Consider the following 23,937-nt stretch of genomic DNA (forward strand, 5'->3'; position numbering starts at 1 on the left):
GTCAGGTGAATAATTCAGTTCAGTACAGATGTCTGCAACAAGGGTGTCAACAAGACATTTCATCCAGTGTTGGAGGAGACAGGTACAAGTCCAGTGGCTTGTCTTTAGTATTTCTGACTATACCATGACCTGGATGACTGAGAACCTTTACAGACACACAACCAGACATTTGCCTGTAGTTAAATAATAATAATTGTCACGGTCGCAGCATCACATGACCTCAAAAATACAATATCAGAAACCCATCTACTGCTAAACTCTCTCTGAGTCAATTGCTCTTGTTTGGATTTTATACTTTTTATCGACCCCCTCCTTCCGGGATTCGAACCCGTGACCGCCTGGTTTTGCCGCTCCGCTCCGTTCAGTCGCTGGACTCCAGTTCGGGGTTTCCAGAGGAGGAAAACTGGAGCCGAGGAATCATCACCAGAGCTTCGAGCACGGGCAACAAGTGGACGAGGAGGGAGACTTGTCTTATTTACGGAGCGAAACGGTGAGTGCGGTCTCACAAACTTTTCAGACAAAAACATGACATGAAAAGTATTTATATCACACGTTGTGCGCGTGGACAGACTCCGCGGAGTTAACGGGTTTGAACACAGCGTCTCGCGGCGGTTTATCCTACATGATAGAAACTAAATGTGATTTAAAAGAAAAGATATTTAATATTAAGACTGAGACAAGATGCAGCTCGGAAGAAAATCAACATTTATTATGTTTTATTTTAATAAATATAATATGCAACATATAATAAACGCACCCAAATACCACCGATGCTGTTCCCGACTCATTTGTGTGTCATACCCGTCTGTGTTGACTTCAGGTCCCGACTCTCAGAGATGCAAGCCTCGCTGGTAGCCCTCGTCTGTGGTAAGTAGACTCCACAACGAGCGCTTTGAAGTTAATCCATTATTTTCTGCTCCATAACAAAACCTCAGAAGCCATTCAGTGAAGTACGACAAGTGTCTCCAGGTCATTGGGCTCCTTTCTTTGATTAGTCTCTGGGAAAATGTAGCAGCCTGTGGTGGTGCGTTCATGTTGAGACTGTAAGAGAGTGCTTTGAAATTTACATTTACTTGTTTTCGAGAGGTTGTTGTTTTTTTAAGTTTTTGCAGTGAAACCCCGCGGTTTTACTGACATAATCATTAATATTAAAAAATGTTTACAGCCGTGAAAAGTTTGTACACTCTTGGATGAGGCTTCTTCTTTTACATGAATTTACTTTATTGGTTTATTGTGACGTACAGTCCCTATTAATCAACTGTACAATGTGTCAGTAAATACAGCAGCTTTAGCTAATTAAGCTAATTTTCATCTGTAGTCCCCTAGACAGGTGGTAATGGGCATTTTATACATGAAATACAAGATATTATCAACACAGGGTTAAAAAGGGGAAAGAAAACAATAAAAATTGCTGCAATTTATAGATACAATGTAGGTCAAGCAAGCACAGAAGAGACACAGTGGTGTGTAATTTATTTCTTCTTTTTCTTTTACACATTAACTCTCTTAGAAGTTAAGATTGAGGAAACTTTAAACATGCATTCACTTGTTTTTAGTTCTGTTTTTAAGTCTAATGACAGTGAAGTTCCACTCCATTGTAGACATTATTACTGGACATAATTTAAAATCCTGAATGTTAAACGTGGTTGTTATTAATCTGGATGCGTCCGTAAACGGTAACACGTCACGTAACCAGATAATTTGGACCAAACCTGTCTCTTCTTTCAGCCTTTAACTATCTCAGGAGTTAAAGAATGAAAGGCCGGAGACGTGTGAATAAACTGTAATCGTTTCTAGAGCCTGACATTTCTTCCAGAAGATTGCTTTGAAAGCTGCGTTCACTTGATTTAAGTTTAGTTTTTGCAGAGTGACGGCAGTAAAGCCTCCCTCTAATTATCCAAATTTAAAGTCTTAAATATTTTAGTTTAATAATAATACTCTGGACAGCCACGATATGTCTCGAAGTTGTTTGTGAATACCTCACGTTACCAGATATGTGATGATCAGAGTGAATTTACTGTTGTATGTGGCTTCTTCCTTTATTTACTTCTTCCAAAAGACTGAGAATACCTTGAAAGTCGCATTCACTTGCTCTTAGTTTTGCATTTATTTATATTAAACATATTTAATAAATGTGGGCAGCATTGATGAGTCTGAAAGCTGCACAGGAGACGCCTCACGGCACCAGATAATGTTGTTTAATGTTGAACGGTGAAGAAAATGTCCGAACGAAGAGCCGCAAACTGACTGTTTCCAAAAGCTGTGTCACAAACAGTAGCTTGAACGCGCTGTGGATGTGAGGCCGATGGGAGCGACGGCCCCTGCGTCTCCCTGCATGGAGATAAGATAGCCTAGGTTTCTTTTTTAGGGCCCTCCGGTGCCCTCGGGGCCTCCTAGGTCGCCGCTGCCATGTCTGTCTGTCTCCGTGGGTGGTGTCGCTCTGTTTATGGTCCTCCTAAAACAGCCCAGCTGAATCCGCAAATAGAGGCTCGCTCCATACCTACCTCCAGCTCCAGCTAACGGCAGCTAATCACGGCCTTTCTGGATGAGCTTGTGTGAGAGTCGAGTACGTGTGAAGTTAATCTAAGAGGAAGATTAATGAACGCACAAGTAACACAATGAAGTTTTAAATCTTATCGACACCTGCGCCAACTCCAAGCAGAGAGAGTGTGTGTCCTCCTCAGTGAGCTAAAGATCTGTCAGAGTAATGACCCTCAATAAAATGCATCCTAATGCATTGTCCCCCGCAGCTAGCAGACAATGGGCCCATTGCTCCAGTTAAAGTCTATTAGCGCCTGCTGTTATCACCCACAGTGTCACACTCACTTTATATAGCTGCAGCTCTTTACGGTGGCTAACAAAGCTCGGCGGTAGCTTTCAGGGCACAGTTTGTAACTTTTTTGCTTTTGCTGGTTTGCAGACCTTTGTTTTTGGCTGAGTGTAACATTGTTGAAGTCTGTCTGAATGAGCCCAAGCTCATAAATACACAAACAGTTTAATATGTGTTCTTAACATCCACAGAGATCTTATTAACATGAATTCAGTCAGTACGTTTACATGCACATGAAAAAAAGTAATTATTGCCTTAATCTGACTTTAACTGGACAACGTAAGTGCATGTAAACACGTTGCTCCAACTAAAATCGGAGTTCTCCTTGTCCGATTAACACACAGAGCTGGTAGAAGAACCACCTGAGGGATAGCGACATCTTACAGTATCTGCACCAGAAGTAGCGCACACATTTCGTACGAGATTAAAAAAGCCGAACTATTATCCATATGGTTGTTGTTTGAAATGGCGATCTGACTCCAGCATGAACGACTCCAGTTGTTTATTATATGACATATTAAATCAACCGGAAAGAGGGTCATGTTCACCAGCTAAAAGGCACATATCGCCACCTAGTGCGTAGGAGGAGGACGTTTACGATTTTCTCCGTTGCATGTAAACTGAGACAAGGACACATTCAGAAAGTCGAATTTTGAGCACAGCTCCAGAATGTTAATAAGATCAGACTAGAGGAGTTTTGGAATCTTTTGGAATCTCGTTTGAATCTCTTAAGGAGAAATTTCATAGATATCCTTCTTTCTGATTGCGAAAGTACACATGCAGCAGGATTCATGAGAGATGATCTGATGATTTAATATTTACTATTGCCACAATCAGAGTCCCGTCGTGATCTTAAATACATTTATGTGCACCGTGCAACTGTAACCAGTCAAATAAATCTTTCTTTAAGTCAAAGTTAATGTAATATGGAGAGGGCAGCTCATACCCTGTGTTCCGTACTCCAGATACGTTCTGGTCATATAACGCCATAAACTAACCCTCTCTGGAAGATTTTTCTCTGTGTCGCTGTCTCCAGGAAACTTTTCTCTCCTTTTAAATGCAACCTTCAGTGTTTGTTGTTGTCGTTGTTGTTGTTTCGTTGCATCCTTTACATGAGCATTGTTCTTTTTTGTTGTAGGTTGTGAATCATGTTATTGAATCTCTCTTACTAGCGCCTCACCAAACATGCACACGGCATAATTCATAAACTTCTGTCTGACTGACTTCATTTTCCAGAGTAAAGTATTTGTACACACCATCGTTTTATCACGTGATTTCAGTTCTTCTCTTTGATTTGGCAGTTTTGATGGTAGCTGACCACATCTTAAGACATAAAAAGAAGAAGTAGAAGTAGTAATCATCATGTTCTTCTTCTTCTTCTTCTTCTTCTTTTTCTTCTTCTACTTCAGTTTTCTGGCAGAGAAACAAGATGTTTTGATCCTGCAGGGACAAGGTTTTGGTTTAAAGCAGTCCTAAAAGAAATACAAAACATTGGCTGAAGCCTGATACGGATCAGATCATTTGAAAAATGATCAAATCAGAAGACTGAATCCACCAACTCACTGATTTCTGTTGCAGTTTGCAGTGACAAATCTACAGCACAAGATTAAGTGGCTGAGTAGACAAGGTTAATGAGCTCTGCTCCTCATTCAGAGCTGAAATTAATTAAATAAAAAGCCCTTATTGTGTTTGTATAGGATCCATCACACGTCCACACATAAAACTCTCTACCAGACGTCAGACAAAGACCATGATAAATGTTGAAAATTCTGCAAAGAATAGTAAATATTATAGTGAGTTTTATAGCTGTTGAGTGTGTTTGTTAAGGCTTTGGGAGGGTTGGATTTTAGCTGCAGACAGGAGCGCGCTAGCTAAAGACAGCCTCCAGGGCTAGAACACAACACTGTCAACGGATACGTGTCCTCGTAGGCTTCCTCCTCTCACAGTTTCTTTTGCAAAAGAATTTTAGATATAGGATAGCAAACATGTCATTAGACGTGAGCGGAGAACACCTTCTCAAAGATAAAAAAACAGAAGATCTTCTAGACCGAGCGGTGGAATGTGAGGATGGATAAAGAAGAGTCTGTGTAGTAAACCAATAAAATGATCAGAGGAACAGGGAACAAGTGTGTTTACAAACCTCCCGCGCTGTCACTTCGGAGACGAGCAGCCGTCCGTTCAGACTCCCGAGGACAAGCTGCAGAGGTCGAGGGTCGCGTCCAAAACCCCCAGGTCAGAGTCGGGGTTAATTGGCGTGTGTTCAAATGCATGTCTGTGTCATTATGTGTCTGTGATGATGAGAGAGATAAAGAAAGAAGGAGATGCAGGGAGAGACTGAAAGGCAAAAGACAAAGGAGGCAGCGGTGCCTCCACTTCTTTTCTCTTGTTTCTTTACAATTCTGTTTCTGTTCTCCTGCTCTGGGAGTGAGGTAGACGTTGTGCAGGACTTTAAGTATTCTGGCACCGTGCTGGATCTCTGACACGTGTCGTTTGATTGCGATAAAAAACAAAAACAAAAAAACAACTTGTTAATGTGGGACGTTATAATGTGATGTTTTTTGAGGGGCGGGGCTTAGCTGGAGGCAAAACATCTCAAACACTATAGCCTGTAAACACTAGCATTTAGCATATTTAAATGGACTGTTTTGGCACCCAAAAATACAGCAAGACGACATTTTCCCAGGTGAAAGTGACAGTGTTCACCTCAAGCTTTCCTCTGTTTTGCCTCCAGCTAACGTTGTGACATCACAGTGTCGTAGGCCTTGTAGGGGTCTATTGTTAGGTTCGAGCAGTCAACTAAGTTCGCCTACCAATGGATTGAGAGTAACGCAGCTTTCCCTCTCGACCAAACTAACATCCCCAGCCAATCAGAAGTGGGGTGGGGGTGAGGCTTGGGAAACTTCGTTGAGATCCAGCTGCAGCTGATGCTGCATTCAAGGCAACTTGGGGGAAAAAAATAGCTCTGAGTCGTCAAACTCAGAAATTACTGCTCCCAAAACAACATATTTTAATATTCTGCAAATGGTGAGAAAATACCAAGTTCCAAGTTAACCTGTTATGTGAGCGCCATGATATCGGAAGACTGAAATTTTGGAGTTAGAATCGTCCAAACTTACTTACTGTTGTCGGAAAGATTAAAATTAAAGAAGAGTAGAGTAAAATTAAGAAGCTAGGAGAATGTGTCTACAGTTTGCACGAATTGAAACGGAATGAAATGGTTAAATTGCTAATTGAATAATTCCTTAAATTAATTAGCTTGCCCCCCCCTCCCCCGGAAAAAAAAAGTTCAGGCACTGACTCACCAACGTTCTGTACGAAGGAAGGAAGGAAGAAAAAACTTCACTTGAAACAGGATCTGGTTTTTCCTCACGACGCAAAGCAAATCCCTTCTAGTTCACCTTTCATGCAGGTTTGTGTGTGCAGGAATGAAGCTTTGTTGAACTTCTTTTCAGATGTGTGTGTGTATTGGGGGGGGGGTGCATTTGAGAGGTGGTGGTTAGTCAGTGGGACTGAGAGAGGAGTGTGTGTCCCTGAAGCCTTTGTAAGCGACAGCCTCCGGAAATGTGCGGATACCAGCACAATGGTGCGGTAAAGCCTAATAACCACCAGCACTAGAAACAGAGAGAGAGAGAAAGAGGGAGAGTGGCTGAAAATATAGAGGTGGGGTGGAGGGGGGGTTGGAAAGGGTTGGGACAAAGAGAAAGAGAGGGAAAGAGAGACTTTAGGCAAAAAAAAAAAGAGAGTGGGAGGGGACAGGTTTGTTCATATGAAAAGCCGGTGAGTTTGGTTTCCCCCCGTCCTGTTGTTGGCAGGAGCTTTTCTGGATGAAAAGAGGAGGTGGAGATAAAAGAAGAGGAGGAGGGGGGGAGGATGAAGTGGCAGGGAGGAGGCCTAGGAAATGGAGCTGGTCTCATTAACGTCAATGGAGGAAGGGGGGGTGGATAGGAGAGCTGCTGTGTGCTTGTAGTGAGCAGGTGAACAGGTGTAGAGTGGGCCTTGGGAGCCTTGTTTCCATTAGGGGTTGTACGAGTTCAGGTCCTTTAAAGTCGACTCCTCTCTGAAGACATCTGTTGTAAAAAATGCCCGGTCACCTGTACTTAGTTTGGAACCAGCACTATTCAGACGCCTTTTTTGCACTGATATGACTCCTTTATTTATTTATTTTTTTGTTACAGAGACACGCACGCTAACACATTCTTATATAGACCCCTTCACACTATGTAAACAATATGATGTTTTTGAGGGGCGGGGCTTAGCTGGAGGCAAAACATCTCAAACACTTTAGCCTGTTAACACCACGTTAGCATGTTTCAACAGACTGTTTTAGCAAAAATCTTTCAAGATGTCAGTCGAACCACTGTGGAGGGTAACGTAGTAAATAGAACTTCTGCTTGGGTTCTGCATTAGCTCACGGTTAGCATTAGCATTAACATGTAACAAGAATTCTCCAAATAATAATTAACTTAATGTAATTTATCAAAACCCATAACATTAGCCAGGCTGAAACTGATGATGCATTACATATTAATCAATTTACCTGAAGTTAAGTGCAAGCGTTGTTGATGATTGTCTCACCACAATCTTTTCTTTTAATCGTGTTCAACCAAAGTCGTCTTAACTGGCAGTGGCTGGTATGCGATAAAACTTAAAGTTAGTGTTTTTGATTTTCTGGTTCTGGCCCCCGAACAATAAAGGAAGACGACATTTTCGTGATTGAAGGTGACAATGTTTGACTCAGTCTGTTTTGCCTCCAGCTAACGTTGTGATGTCACAGGGGTCTACATGTTACCAGTCTTCCATTTGCTCTTAGTCCTGCTGTTACTTATATTGATTTTGCTGTTATGTTGTGTTGGTGTGTGTATGTTTGTGTACAAGCTTGTGGAGACTCCTCATGTGCTACATCCTGTGAGCTGCAGATATGTATAGCCTGTATAAAAACAGGCAGCAACTTAGCACCATCAATAGCATTTAATAGTACTCTAGAGCTAGGTGCAGGCTGCAGATAAAGGTTTAATAATTTTGGTTAAGTTTGGTGAAGTTGTTGGACTGTCCTTCTCTTAGCGTTAGCTTTTCAGATGCATTGCAGTAGTACATTGTTGTACTTCATGTCATTGTACTGGTGAAGTCGATTAGTCTGTACAACCGAACGTTTACAAATGTCTCCAGGTGTCGCGTTCTGCACAAACCATGTTATGAAAGTATAAACACCACAGGACAGGAAGTTCTGTCTCCCAGAGATTAATTCACTTCAGCAGGAAAAGGTCGAATCAGTCCCTGTTTTACATCAGCAGCGAGCTCAACATTAACTTCATCCCTTTAACACTCTGCCACAGAGAGGATGTTTATCGTCTCAGTCATTAGACAATTAGACGTGCAGGCTGTGGGAGTCAGAGAACGTAACTAGGGTTCGTAACTGTAGAAGCTGCAGCTTTCAATGGGAAATGTTCAGTAAAAAGGAAATATGTGTTGGAGATCAAATGGAATGGTTGTATTACTACGGATTCTCTGTTTTTACCTTATAAGTATGGCAATAGCGTTTAATTTTTTATTTTTTTTTGATTTGCAGAGACATGCTTCTTGCAGTAGATCTAAGAAGATTAATTCTGACTAGAGATGTAGCGATATGAAGATTTCACATCATTTAAAATGATTCCTCATTATTATCACGGTATTGTTGAAATGAGCTCAAAATGTTCAACAAAGACTTGAACACACACTGAAATCATTTAACCACATTTTATTTTGAAAAAAACAAACAAAAAAAGAGCACAATGAACTTGAGGATTCAGCAGCCGTAGCATCAGTGGGTTTACCTGCTGCACACACCCACTCCTTAAGTAATGGAAAAGCACATTTTACAGCAGTTTATCATGATACTGGTTTATTGTTACATCCCTATAATAATGCTGTGGTAAATACACACATAAGACCGAGCGTAGAGGACACTCTGTGTTTAATGCAGTCAGAACAGAGAGAAATGATCCAGTTTTTGTGGATTTTTGATCTGGGATTTGTTTTTTATTTATTGTGACAAGCCGCAGACCTAGACTGATTACAGGGTAATAAAAGTTGGTGTCGTGTTGCTTGTTAAAAAGCACTCTCAGACGCTTCCACACCTCTAATTATCTAATAACAGACAAGCAGCAGTCACGGTGTGGTACTGCAGCGCGCTACGATAAGAAGAATGGATCAGGCCAAAGACAAAGGAAAAGGAGAATATGGGGAAAGTTGCATTTAGTGATTCATTTAATGTGCTTATTTCTTTTAAATTAAATTTCTTTTGACGGACAGGGTGAGGGGCAGCTACGGTGGTTTCATGTCTTACTCCTGTAATTACACACTCCCAGACAAAAGGTCTGATAAAGACTCTTGTAAACCTGGACCAGCTGTCTCAGGTCTGTGCTCCAGGTCAGTGAGGATGAATGACGCTGACATGAGAATTTCTAAAACACGAGCGTGTGTGCGGTGGGTCAGTGTCTTGTCAGTGCATGTTTTGATTGGCCCCGACTTTTAGGGTTGATGCTGTTTTTGTTGCTCTCTGCAACACACATCTGGTCAGCACACGTAAGGCTGGGTTCGGTTGTGGCTCAGGGTCCCACTGTTCGGTACTCTTTGTTTTGTCTGATCCCCTTTTTAAATGACCACATTTTCAATTCAATATGAGGAAAGGTGAATGTTTGAGAGCATGCATGTGTCTGATAGATGAATTTGATTGATTAAAGTTGCATTTCGTTAACTCCAACAGAAAATAGCTGAAGATATTTTCAGAAAAATTATATTGTCATTCGTTCCTGAGACCTGTTGTATTTTCCACTGTGTTTACCTCTAGTCTTCTTGCATAAGCTTTTGCTTTTGTGCCGCTCTTCTGTACCGTCACACTTTTTAAATTCAGGCCTGACCAGATTTTGAGTCTCCATCACACGTGGACTAATCTTTTTGAGATTTAACGTCTGAAAACGAGACTGCAGCGAGATTTCTGATGAGAGGAAATGGTTTTTATTCAAGTGGGATACAAGAGGTTACATGCAATATTTTACCAGTGGATCCAGTTATAATCCAGTGAATTGTCTGGTAATTTAATCTTACCCCCCAATTATGATTTAAGGAAGTACACTTTAGTCCTGCACACGACTGCGTTCATTCAATTTGGGGTTTTTTTGACACGAAACCTGAAAGTAAAATACCAAACAGATTAACAGAAAGAGCTGTTATAGTGTAGTATATGATTGCATTTGAATATTCTATTAAGTTGAATAATGAGACATGTGATACATCTGGATCTCCACTTCTCGGTACTCGGTTTGATTTCCCAGTTTCCCGATGACTCATAAATGTTCAAATTGCTCAGAAGTTGAGTCAGCATGAATCAAAATACACTTGTGGATAAAGGAACAACCATTTTGAGACGAATTTCTTTGGAGCGTTACACAAGAACAAACTAATAAAGAAGCAGAGATTCTGAGATATCACACCAAGATTTAATCTTATATGTCTTATTATTCAACTTGATAACAGTTTTATTTCATTAAATACTGTATGTATATTTCAAACACTTCACGCCAGTGGGTACATGACACATTTTTTTTAAAAAAATGCTGTTGCTTTCGAGCCTAATCTCAGACTTGTTTTTCCTTAAAACTCAACCTTTTTATCAAGACTTTAGTTCAAGTTAGTGTATGTTTTACTGTGCAGCACTGATTAATATGTATTAACATCAATATAATGAAGATCACTTTCATGGATTTCACAGCATTAACATCGTTGAAGCTAATTTGATAAATTAAAAAGAAACAACAATCCAAAAAGTGGTTGTTGATCCAGTCTCATTCTAAGGCTTCACAGATACCTAGGGAGAGGATTTCCCAGCATTTTCCCTTCTCTCCTCTCTCAGGGGACATGTAAGGTCATCATCAGTTCAAGCTTGATGTTTTAAAACACGTATTACTCCCCTGTGTATTCTAAATTATACTTTGAGCATCAGCCACACAAAGTTCACCCTCTTACACATGTGGGGGTTTGAACATTCAACAATCAGACATAACACAGTAAGCCCATTAAGCTTCGCTTAGTGTGGTGCACAAACAGTTTCTGTGTGTGCAAAAACAAAGGCACGAGTATTTATAATTGCACACACATGCAAACACACCAAATAATTTCCCTCAGAGAAGTCCCGTGTGTGCTGTAGTTTTCTCTGAGCTTTTCCTCTAAGCGGAGCCAGATTTTCTCCATCAGATGCTCTGATTAGCACCTACAGCAAACGGGACCGCTCCATGTTTCACCGAGCAGCTGTTCAGCACCAGGGCAAACACACACCACCGCAATCACCAACCGAAACCCGCAGCGACTCGCTCCTTGAGGCTGAGTGGCCGGTGGCGAGCTAGCTTCCCCGTCCGTAGCATAGCTGTGCCCAACATCTGCTAGCCATGTGCGCCTGTTATTCGGTGGCTTCATTGAGCTCCGGGCAGCAGGGCAGGAAATTTGTGGGCATTAGTTGGCTTTAGGGGAGAATTTTATAGATATGATGATCGTAATCGTCTAAATCCCAGAGCACTTTTTAGGTTTTATGTGCTGGGGCTGCAGGACTTCATAATTTGTAGCAACATTTCTGTTGCACCATTAGCAGCAGTTAAGGGCATTTTTCTGAGGGGGGCTAAGGAATGAGAGTTTTTTTTACCCTGGAAATTAGCCTGAATAGCCAGTTTTCAAAATTGATCTGAGGATACACATTCAGCCTTCTGATCATAACTTTGCTTTCTAGCTGTTTCTTTACTTTAATATCAACCATCAGTAGCTGCAGATGTGAAGATGAATTCTTGCAGGACAGGAAGTGAATACACTTCACACGTCTCTGAACCTCCAAGATACATTTTTTTTTTGGCTCCACCTGTTGCTGGTGTTGGTGCCCTGTTCCATATTTCCTCTCCAGCATGAAGTGATTCAGACATCTCCAGTATGGGACAGGAATGTGAATGTGTCGTCCAGTCCGACCAGCTGCTGCCCCGCGTCACGCCTTGTTAATCTAACGGTGTGTGTAATCGGCAGCGTCTGGCCTCACTCGCTGAAGACCTCTGTCTGTTAGACAGCCACACTCAGAAACAGCTGAGACCACGTCAGGCCAAGACAAATATACGATGAATGCAGTCAAAACGTACGGTAAATGACCCGTGGAGACATGCTACATGCAGATACATCCTTTCTCGTGTTTTATATGACACATTTTAAAGTCAGTTGTTGATTTTTAATCAGCAAGGCCTATTTAATGACTAATTTATAAAATCCAGATTGCAATACTGTCCTGTAGACCATCGGGTTAAGCAAGCTTTCGCACAGAGCTTAATAGCAAAACATAATGGGCCCAGGACAAAACCAGGGGGTACGCCACAAGTAATCAGTTCAACCACAACTGAGGTTAACTGATGTTTTCATCTAATTTTCTATCATAACAGCAAAGATCTACACTGAAATATTTAGCAAAGCATAAGAATTACCCATTAACCTATGCACTGCCTGGGAATTGAACCCAGATCCCAAGATTAAAACTCACAGATTCATTACAAGACATAATGGGGCCCAGGACAAAACCAGGGGGAACGCCACAAGAAGTATTACAGAAATAACTGCATTATGTATAAATTTTGAGCCAACTGCCACTATTGGTATTAAAAAAAAACTGAGACAATTTGTGATATATCAGATGCTTATGCATTTTCTTTAAATGAAAATTACATGAACGCCTCTAGTGTTTTTAAAGTGGAACATGATGTTACGCTCCTCTGCATCAACAAAAGCAACCTTTTGGTTACCTGTTAACTTTTTGAGAGTAATTTATAGAAATACGTCTTAAGGAACCTCAGTAAAGCTGCTTTTCCAGCTACTATATAACCTTTAATGTTCAGTGTATCATACCACTACAACAACAGTGCTTAGAAGTATGGGCGTCCAAGTCATCAGAATAATGTGTTAAGGGAGGATGAGGAGTAACGGAAGTAATGGAGTGGACAATGGAAGAAAAGACAAAATGGGAGGCAAAGGGCTGAGACTAATAAAGTGGCGAGGAGGGAGAGGAGAACAGCTGGATGTTTGGCTGTGGGAGTTGACCATCCATCAGCTAAGTGCAGAGCAAAGAGAGAGGATGGCGGCGCACACACACACAATGTAAACTAATTAGCCTGGAGGAGTTAAAAATAAAAAGGCTGTTGACTTTTCTCTGCCCAGGTCTTAAAGTAGCTGTCTGATGAAGGGTGACTCTTATAGTCCCGCACCGACTGAGGCCAGGTTTACAGCTCATTGCTTGTAAAATGATCTTGTCTGGATCTGACCTTGCTGTCATTAATATTCTCATATGTTTCTCTTGGGATTCCCTTCTCTACATCCTTGTATCTGAGCAAATATCTATATACATATATATATATATATATATGTGTGTGTGTGAGGAGCCCCTGTGTTCCTTCTTGTCAGACTGTTTGTTTGTTTGTCTTGTTTTACTGCATAGTCCACACCGGTGGATGTCACAGCAAACTGTGTCTCCTCAGCCCGTCACCCAGTGGAATGTGCCACACTGATGTCACATCCCACTCCACCTCAACACACACATAGAGCAGAAGGTTGTAATTACTCCGTGGGGTCAGACGGGTGAAAATGGATGACAAACTAATGAGAAACAAAAAGCTGCATTGTTGCTTAGGCACTGTTAACATTGACCTGTTAACATCGAGATTAGTCGGATTTAAGATTTATAAAAATTAAGCATCATCTTTGAACAGGAAGTTGTGTTTGGAAAATGTCCTCATATGTGGACACAGGGTTATTTTGCTGTACAAAATCTACAACTATTTATCTCAATTCTTGAACGACTGTGCAAAGAATTACTGACAATGAAATCCTCAAACGAGCACTTGCTAATTAGCGACGTTGTAGCTTGTTTTGATATTGATAGAATTAAATTTGTGCGTCACCTCAAACTGGAAAGGTTAAATAAATAAACAAATTTTAACCATACAATTTGATGAGGTTTTCCACTTTTGTGCCGTGATCAGCTGTAGAATGAAAAACTTAATGTCCCCATATGAGGACGCAGGGTCTCAGGAGGGAATCCATTGCTACAGACCTCTTCTAGACTTTCAGTCGTTCTGCCCAGAGTTTGTTGACACTGAGGGACAATGTGTTTGAGTTATTGTCACAGTCAGAAGTTCATGACATCTCTGATTTTATAATCTAGAGGATGATTGGTTGGTGATTGCTACACGACTTTAAACATTGCCAGTCATAACATTTTTCTCTGGGTGAAACCAGCTGCAGATATTGGACCAGAAAGCCGTCTGGTCTGCAGAAAAATATGCTTTAAGCATCTGAAATTACTCTTATCTACTCTTTTACTTTCATCTATTACTCATTTTTTGTGAATTGCCACATGCTGGAAGAAGTAGTGTTCTCTCTCTTTTACCAAGACTGGTCAAAGGCAGAGATGAAGGCAAGGATTAAAAACTGAGATCACTTGGGGGTGCAGAGGTCAGGTATGGAATTCATCTGCGGGAATTAAATGTGAATACTCTGCAGACCGTAGTGTGTAGTCTGCACCCCTGCTCCTGACGGTTAAAGCATTGCCTCATGTGGAAGACCTTTCACTCAGAGTCAGATTTCACTGCCCTTCGGTGTGTGCGTAATGATATCTTGTCTTTCTGTGGGCTGAGAGGAGGTTAATAACAGTAGGTCATTTGTTATCCTACACAGCATGATTAATAATCATGAAGAAAAAGTCGTGATACTACACACAGTGATGCTCTTCCATATGTTATTACCCTCCGCTGACATAATACTTTCCATAGACACAGCAGCAAAGCCTCCGTCCTTCTTTCTTCTGCCTTGCCTCAGTGTTTCTGGCTACGGAAGAAAGAAATAGAGCGAGATGAAAGAGAGAAACTCGAGTCAACCACAATACTTCCACAAATTTTCAATATTGGCTTTTCGTATGTAAATAGTGTAAGTGTGATATCACCTCTTGAATGCGACCCAGGACTCATTGTGTGTTCACGCTCTCAGAGGAATGCACCTTCAAATGTGGTCTGAAATCGAATCTGTCGAATGCGACCTCGAAGCGTCCCGGGGCTGTTCGCACCTGGACTTCACCTGTGATCAGATTCCCCAGGACGGGAAGTTAATGCGACGTCTGAACGGGGCTCGTATCAGTGCTACACTGTTATATTCAAACTGATTCACTTTAAGTGATGAATCAGTTTCTCCATCTTTGATGTGTGGATGAATTAAGAGGTAAAAATGCATAAATGCTTCATTCCCTCCATTATTTATTAAAGCTTATTATTGATGAACTATTTTTAATTCGGGAGCCACTTACAGTCTGGTTTGATCATAATAGCAGAAAAACCAAACGTTTCCCTACGTTTAAATGCAAAAAAGAACAGGTACATTATGAACATGCATTTATTGAACGATACTATTACAAAACATTTTATCCAAACAATCTAAAATTCTTGCAAAAAATAAGTGTTATTTCGGTGCATTGTTGCCATCCGGTGTCTTGTTCTAGTATTGTGTTACGTCTGCAATATCTTACTCTAAACAGTGCAACACACTAGTGGAAAAAATAGGAATAGCAAAGGCATTTATTTAAAAACTGCACCTAATGTCTTTTGTGTAAGTTTGCAAATCGTCCTGTGGGTCAGATTGGATTCTTTGGTGTTGAGGTTCGATTGTGTGCATCTATTTGCATTTGTATTTTTGCACTTGTTTTGTAATTATTCGAGTCGTTGGATAGATATCGGTGTGAACTGTTTGTAACGGCCTGTTGTGACCAGGTGTGTGTGACCGATCACAGCTGCTGCTTATTGTGTTGATTGCAAACACAGCTTATATAGGACACCTGGTGAGATGGTCCGTACAGAACCGATGAAGGAGTGAGGTAAAACTTGTCGTTGTGTTATAATGAAGTGAATATTTTTTATTTTGCGTCTGTTGTGTGCAACAAAAACTCTTTAGTTTTCTCACATTTTTATGCTTTTTCCTGACATCATCTGCACCAACAGTAAGAAGCTCCAAGCTGAACATTTATGAAAGTGTATAAAACATCCTCATTTGTCGTTAAGGAATCTGTAAGAGTGAGACACTGAGCAGCCGGAGCTAATGTTGACGTCTACTCATGTTGTGTTGAGGTGTGGATCAGCCTGTTTTCTCCCAAACTAACAGACAGAAACATACAGAGATAAAAGATGACAAGAAACCCAGTGATTATACGACACATCAGATGCCTGCTTCACCCCTCCACCTTCCCTGCTCGTTCTCTCTCATACACAAACACAGACAGAAAGACCTTTAGATCGTAGCAGCAGTTGCCAAAACAGATATCAAGTAGCGTCTGGTTGGATCTTCTCGCCGTCTGCACAAAGGCTCTGCACTGTGTCTGTCAGACCTCTGGGTTTCCTCTCTTCCTCTCCAAGGCAGATAGATGATAAGGAAGCAATCTGCTGATAATGGTAAATGTAACTATGAACAAGTGTGTCTCGGCGCAGAGAGAGGGAACGCGTGTTTGTGTAGTTTCACAGGTGTGTGATTGTGGCCTGCAGCATGTCAGCCTGCTTGTTACTCACTTGGCTGGCACCGACCTGAGACTTGTCCATATGCCAAACAAACCCAGGTTTCCTCCAGAGTGTGTGTGTGTGTGTGTGTGTGTGTGTCGAGATAATGTGTGCTTGAGAATCCATGTGAAATCCTCCTCTGCACAGTTCCCAGCAGGACTCGTATCTACAGCAGCGTCGGCCTGTGATAGTGCACTGTCTCTTGTCCACCTCAGTTATTCAGTGGAGCATCCAGACTCTGACAGGTACAGCAGCCAGTCTCCCTTCATGTGCTGTCTGCATTAAACTGAGTATTGTCCTAATCCAGCAGCTCAGCTGTTAGCTATAGCTTAGCATAGGCGTTGTAGTGTAGAGTTGCCAATTAGCCAGTTGTTCGCTAAAGTGATAAATAAGCTAAAAATTTTTCTTAATTACTTCTTGGGACCTGTACATTCACATATATTCCAGCAAAGCACCACTACCAGGCACAAAGACACCACGCAGCACCTGAAAACCAGTCACGCTGGTGTGTTGACGGAAGCTGGGGGTTTTCAGATGCTACATTATAACGCCTATGCTAAGCTAAAGCTAACAGCTGTGCTGCTAAATTAGGACAATGCCTGGGCTGATTTAAACACACATCTTCCCACTTATCCAACTCTGGTAAATACGGCGAGTGACTAAATTTCACATTGGGGAGGCGTATCACTTTAAAGTCGACTGTTAATATAAAAAAAACAGTGTAAAGTATGCTTTACTACAATGAACTATATATTCTTGACCTGAATACATTTGCTGAGAACAGACAGTTCATGTGCTACATACTGTGAGCTGCAGATATGTATAGTCTGTATAAAAACAGGCGGCAACTCAGCTCCATTAATAGCATTTAATAGTACTACATAGGATGCTGTGAGATGGGATAGTGTAGCAGGTATTTCTCTGAGTTCTTCTCAGGATTTGGGCTGTTCCTCTGCTGGCGTTAGTGGATGTCTTCTCAGATGCTTTGCAGTAGTACTTTAGTTGAATTTCAGACACGGTAGTATGGGCTTCGTCTTGATGAAGCGCTGCTGCAACGACAAACTGGACTCCTCACCTGTCTTCTAGGAGGCGTCCGTGTTGTTATATTTTCATGTTATAAGTGACCAGTTGACAAGAAGCTTAAAGAGTCATGTACAACCACTAGTGAAGAGTGTGACAGCAGCCAATTATAGGCGTCATTCACAAACATGGTGCAACATAAATATGTGTTTAAACCGTGCATCATGTGCACAGAGTCAGGCTTCATCCAAATGATCTTTTCCCAAAAGAGTAAATGTGTCACAATCAATTCCAGTCTTACTACTTAGAATAAATGATCAGTTTAAGTCTCTTTCGTTTACATCCTTTCCCCTGCCCATGGTTTAGAGAATGCCAGCGTAAACCCTCTGGTCCAAAGCTCGTCGAATGTGATCCACAGCGTAGGAGTGTTTTGAAGAGCTTCCATTTTTCCCCTGTATCATATTCATACAGAGGGAGGATTTGAAACACCTGTTGTTCCCAGACCATGGACTGACATGCAGACCCGTGGGTCTCCACTCATACCAAGGTTTTTTTTTTCTTTTTTCTTAGCAACACGCTCACAAAGCAGCAGACACTCGGCTCCCACAGGCATGTAGGAGGAGAGCTCGCGGTGAGATGTCCGGTGGAATGTGCGACGGCTGCTGCTAGTTGTCATGAAAGTTTATAAGGTTTATTTTAACTCCCGCACACATAGCACGAGTATTCAGTCAGTCACACCAACGCTCCAGAGCCGAATCCTGCATAGAAACTTACCGTATGTCTTCACTCCGTGGTTAATTTATGTTGCGTCTCCATTTGGAGGATTTAGCTTCAACGATCATTAATCTTTTGCCATTGCTGGTTTTTAAGTTGACCTCTGTTTGACTTGCATTGGGTCCATATTTAGCCAGAAACTGGGGTCTGTTGTGAGGTCAGTTCTTTGAGACCCCTGCAGAGCATCTTAACCTGCAGGGCCATGTCGAGATAATCCCCTCCTAGTAGGATGTTGCATCAACACTGAATCTGTTGGTCAAGACGTAGCTGCACCTCAATAAGACCCTTATTCCATTCCTCAATGCTTCCACACAAGAATCTTTGACACAAAACTGTCCTTAGGCGAGACACTGAAGGGTCACTGAAGGGTCTACCGAGGTACTAAAGAAGTGTGGATCCCATCCCGCAGTGCTTTTTCCTCAGGAAGCACTAATAGCTTTTGGATTTGTCTCAATATTTACGACAGAAAGAAGTTGCTGATTAAAGCCCTCTTCGCACGGGACTAGTTTTTACCTTCCTCTAGTAATTTGTCATAACTTCAGAGGTTGCCTGTGATCTTAATCCCGTCCGGATCGGGCCGTGTCTGTAATTTAGTAAGTAAAAACAACGCAGTAAAATGACCTGCCCTATTTCAACTAACACAGAGGTCCTTTGATAAAAACTAAGCCGGTGCAACTCTGTGATTTGGAAGCGTGTCAAGGAAGCGCTCAAAGTTTGGACAGATGTCAGGGTGGAAAGTCACAGAAAAAAAGCTCAAAACCATCAGATGAATCATGAAGTTTGATGAGATGGACGACAGAAGATCTACAAGTGTCAAGATTTTATGTAGTGGTGCATTTAGGTGATCATCACATCAGTAAAGGTGGAGCCAATTAAAATACTACCACATAGTCAGGTACGTGTGGTCGCCCTAAAAAAACCTAAACAACTGACACGGCACCTTTTTTTTGGCTCAAGTCTTCTTGTTCTGCTGCTTCATTTTTGGGAGTTTTCCATCTTCACCACAGCTCACAGGGACGCAGTCGCACCATGTGCGTTTAGAAGCGCTACATTGAAAATAGTCCAGACTGAAACAGTGTCTTGTGGTGCAGTTATTTCGAATGCTGTGTAATCATATACACCTGTATATAAAAAATTGTTATTATGGCGAAACAAAATAGCAGTATTCGGCATAAACCTGCATCCTCTTCTATTGTAGCTCTTTGTGCTTTTTGCAAGTATGATCAGCTGCATCTTAATCCTAATTTTTTTATTGGTTCCCACTTGACTGTGCTTTGCAAGTTATTTTATGAGTTCTTTTATGTACTAGGTCTGGTATGTTGAATGCATTTATACTGCCTGTGTTTTTAAATTGATGGGTATGTGAATTTTAGTAAAACACAGTTTTTTTTTTATCATATCCTCTGTGAATGCACCACACAGCACACAGACGTGTAGTTTCTGAATCACATGACGTCTCCAGGTAATAATAACCCTCGGCGGTGTAGAGTTTAAGTTTGCTTCACTTGCCAGTTCCAGTTTGGTTGTCCCATCGAGGAACAAAGCCACTCTGTTCTGCTGCTTCCTGTTCGCTGCAGTTAATTTCCTGTTTTCCCTTCCTCCAGCGCTGGCTGCCGCCGTTGGCCAGGAGCCCGACCACAGCCACGGCTGTGCCCATGGCAGCTGTTACCCGGCAACTGGGGACCTGCTGATTGGAAGGGAGAAGAACCTGAAGGCCTCGTCCACATGTGGGATGAGAAGGAAAGAGCCGTACTGCATCGTCAGTCATCTGCAGGTCAGTGTTGAACTAATCAGATTTGATGAGTCTCTCTGCGGTTCTGGGTTTGACCCCTGAGGTCGCGTCACGCTGACCCTTTTCCGTCCTGCTGCAGGATGAGAAGAAGTGTTTCGACTGTGACTCCAGACGCCCGTACGACCCCGTCTACAACACCATCAATCACCGGATAGAGAACGTCATCACCGCCTTCAAGCCTCACCGCAAGAAGTCCTGGTGGCAGTCTGAGAACGGTGAGGAGGCTGCATCGATGCTTTCCGTTTACGTTAAAGGTCCCACATTATGCAAAAGTCACTTTCTAAAGGTTTTATACCAGTAACATGTGTCCTCATATCCTGTGTGTGAGGCCCCAGAAGTGAAAAGATTCAGGCAGATCTGGGATTTTTAACCACTCCCTCCGTAGTGGATTCTGCCTTTGACCCCAAATAGATGAGTCCGCCCCCTAAAAATCACCAAGCGGACGCCATTTTTTTGTGGTAAATGTAAATGGCAAAGGTACGAGCAAAGCATGGGCGTTGCTCTGTTGTTGGCTGCATCAACGAACCGTAACAATTACTCTTACAGTTAGCGAAAGCTAGCGTTAGCTACATGCTAGTAACTGTAACAACACATACGAATGAACTAAGATACACAATATTTTAAACCATTCAGAAACGTCCTGCTGCTGCCTTCAGGGACTCCTTCTGGGTCAGATTCTGGTTCAAACCGTAAACATTAGTGCAGGGTGATAACGCAGCATCCTCTCCCTGAGAGGGGCATGGAGTGGGCGTGGACAGACACAGCTCATTAGCATTTAAAGGTACAGACACCGAAGCAGCCTGTTCTCCGTGGAGCTCACTAGAGACACTTTTTGACTCTATGATAAACGTATAATATGGGACCTTTAACAACTCAGAAGATATAAAAGTTGTTTGGCTCATGCACCAGGCGAATAATTTCACATAAATAAGCGGACGTCATTGTTGAGTATCCTGTCACATGTGCAGCAAGTTTTGTTGGACGGACGTTTTTAATTTTTTAAGTTGACAAGCACTTTTCTGAATGAAAAAGCATCAATGCAGGAATCACTAAAATATCAACAGGGATATTTACGATCCATAGTAGAACTCTGTTGTGATTTTTAGGCCTGATGGAGCAGTCGGGGTTGTAGCTTACGTCCTGTTTTGGATCTCATTGCAAAACATCCATGTGACGCAGACACACACACAAGAACAGCTTAGGAAGAACTCAAAAAACCATGAAGAACAGCACAAGGTGTTGACCTGGCTTCTAAATTCACTAGATCTTAAACTGATCAAGTCCAGAAGCCCTTCTCCTCAAGATGAAGATGGTCATAATGTTATGCCTGATCGGTGTATAGTTCAAGCTGGTAACAGGACGGAAAACGAATAAATATAGAAAATAAAAGGCTATAAAAAGATGCGGTTGATGACATCCTGGCTAAAAATAAATCAGCTGGCGAGCATGAAAGGTTATATTTTTCCCAAAGTCTATTAAAACTCCCTTGAACTTGAAACGACGCATTAAATCTGCACAGAAACACTCTCTCGCACTGCGGCCGGCGTCCTCTGACCAGCTACAGATGGGTTTAATAACAGAGTAGCGCTGGTCGTGGCATCTCAACACAGAGAAGCAGCGGAAAGGAAGAAAAGTTCGAGCCCCGACGGAGACGTAATAGTGGAAGTAGAAAGTGTAAATGGAAATAGAAGCACAGTAATGAATCATTTCAGTTAAAGTATTTTCAGGTGCTCTCAGACTTAACTGTAAAGGTCAGTGCATTATCGGCTGGTTAGTCACGAGGCTCGTTTCAGCTGTTGTGTAGCTGCTGTACTATAATGGAAGTGCTGTTGGTGACTGGACCCAGAATAGAACAGAAAGAAACAGAAGAAGAAGAGGAGGAGGAGGATGAAGAGAGAGAGGACAGGAAGTAAAGTGACTATTTTTACTCTTGGTAGTTACTGCTTCTCCATCGCATCTTTGTGGCATCATGTGTGTGATACACAACGGTTTGATTGTGTTCACTCGCTGATGGGAAAGGTCGTTTCCATGGGACTGCATCATACATGTGGACGTCACACGGGCGTTGAGTTATAAGACACTGTCCAGCAGCACACGTAGAACATGGAGCAGGTTTATTGGACAGACATGTTTCAGCTCATGTCTGTTAACGAGGTTATCGATAAACACACTGTAAAAAGTAAAAATGTAATTTGTGTAATCTGAAACACATCTAATCACACTATTCTACAGAAGTTGAGTCACTTACACAACTACGGCACCAACTTTATTCTCAGATAATAAAACAGGAGTGTATGCAACTAAGAAATAAGTGAGCCAATATAAAATAAAGTTCACAGCAAACTGTCATAATTATCATAATAATAACAACAGTGACGTTGTTGGATGTTTTATTCTAATTCCAGGTGTTAACTCCCTTGTTGCAGCATCTTTTGAGGTGAAGTCCAGACAAACTTTTGACCATTTTTAGCATTTTTCATGCATTTTCCATCCATGCAGGTGAAAAACTAACGTGATGTCACGTGTAGCGTTGACTCAACTATAGAGCTAAGGATGCTAAGCTAATGAAAAATCCAGTGGAACCGAAATGAAGCACTGAAATCTGCTTTGCGGCCTGGTTACTACTGTTTGAGTCAGTACCGATGCCATTATGGTACCGAGCATTGGTACCCATTCCTAATATTTACCTTATTGAAATAGATCTAAACTGTTCAGTCAGAACAGTGTGAGTCGTGTCTTTTCTAATGTACGGTTAAACCTCTGACGCCGCAGCCTGACGTGCACCTATCCAGATTTATAACTACCCATCACGGCAATGCTTCAGTATTTGCGGCTGCTTCTCCATTGCCACAATTTTGAAATTGATTGTTTTGGATCAATAAAGATGGGACACATCCCAGAAAGTTTAACTGAGGAGGTTCGGAGATATTAACATTTGTATGACTCGAAATTTTGGGCGAAAGTTTCAGTTGCCATTGTTGAAAGTGAAGCAGGAAGTAGAATCGTAGATTTACCTGAGTGGAAATAAGACAGTGCCACAAATGGCTCACACAGACTTATGTCCCACAGAGGCATAAACCATACTTCTAGTAAATATGTTCTTCAAAAATGCTCCATAATATTCCCCAGTTTTCTGATACTTTGTTTCCTAGGAAAGTAGAGTGATATTATTTATTTATTTATTTATCTAAATCTTGTTGATCAGCTGAGACGGATTAAAGGGATTCATACCAGCAAAGTCAGGTGTTAATCTGTGTGTTCTTTACCTGTGCCACCATTTTTCACATGACATTATTTAACTATTATTGGTTAGTGCAGCTTTGTTAGTTTTAAACATTTAACTCAGGCATCATCATTATCAGCTTTTGTTTCCTCCCTGGTCTGTTGAACTGTTTATAAAGCACTATTTCTGCTGTAGACATTTTTAGCTAACTTCTTCTCAACAAATTATTATATATTGTGCACTTTTCTTTTAAGAATCCATTTATATTAAAAAATGTCAAATAAAAATATTCAAGACGGGAGGACAATAGAAATGTTTTCCCCCCAAAAAACATTTAAACTGCATCAGTTTCTCCTCCAGCCTCTTTTCCTTTTGTTGTGTGTATTAAAAAGCTTTGTTGTGGCGTTAGATCCAAAATCCATGTGTTGTACCTTCCAGGAGGCAGGAATGAGAAACCTCCTGGCTTCATCCTGCAGGTTACATAAAACCCGGAGAACAAGAACGAAGGCAGCAGGCCTCGGGGGGAGAATATTTGGTCCTCTACAACTCAGGAAGTGTGTGGGCTTTTCCGACATGCTCTCTAAATCCTCCCCTCTGCCAGGATTGAATGCGTTTTCCTGTCAGGGAGTCGTTCCTGGAGCCAGGCCTTACTCCTTCACTTACCACCACGAGAGCTTTGTTTTGTCTCCCGTCTGTCAGAGGCCGATGA

At 41.7% G+C, this 23,937-nt stretch overlaps 1 protein-coding gene across 2 annotated transcripts in view; it reads left to right on the forward strand.

Annotated features, from left to right (window-relative positions):
- Positions 1–372: 372 nt before the first annotated feature.
- lamb2 (laminin, beta 2 (laminin S)) overlaps positions 373–23,937 on the forward strand; it is a 58,816-nt gene continuing 35,251 nt past the window's right edge. For both annotated transcript variants that reach the window (XM_047603357.1, XM_047603367.1), the window contains exons 1-4: positions 373–490; positions 821–867; positions 19,818–19,987; positions 20,085–20,220. In XM_047603357.1, the coding sequence (XP_047459313.1) occupies positions 837–867; positions 19,818–19,987; positions 20,085–20,220 (337 nt within the window). In that variant the 5' untranslated portion in view covers positions 373–490; positions 821–836. The remainder of the gene's footprint in view (positions 491–820; positions 868–19,817; positions 19,988–20,084; positions 20,221–23,937) is intronic.

This window comes from Mugil cephalus, chromosome 1, assembly GCF_022458985.1.
Source record: "Mugil cephalus isolate CIBA_MC_2020 chromosome 1, CIBA_Mcephalus_1.1, whole genome shotgun sequence".
NCBI lineage: Eukaryota > Metazoa > Chordata > Actinopteri > Mugiliformes > Mugilidae > Mugil > Mugil cephalus.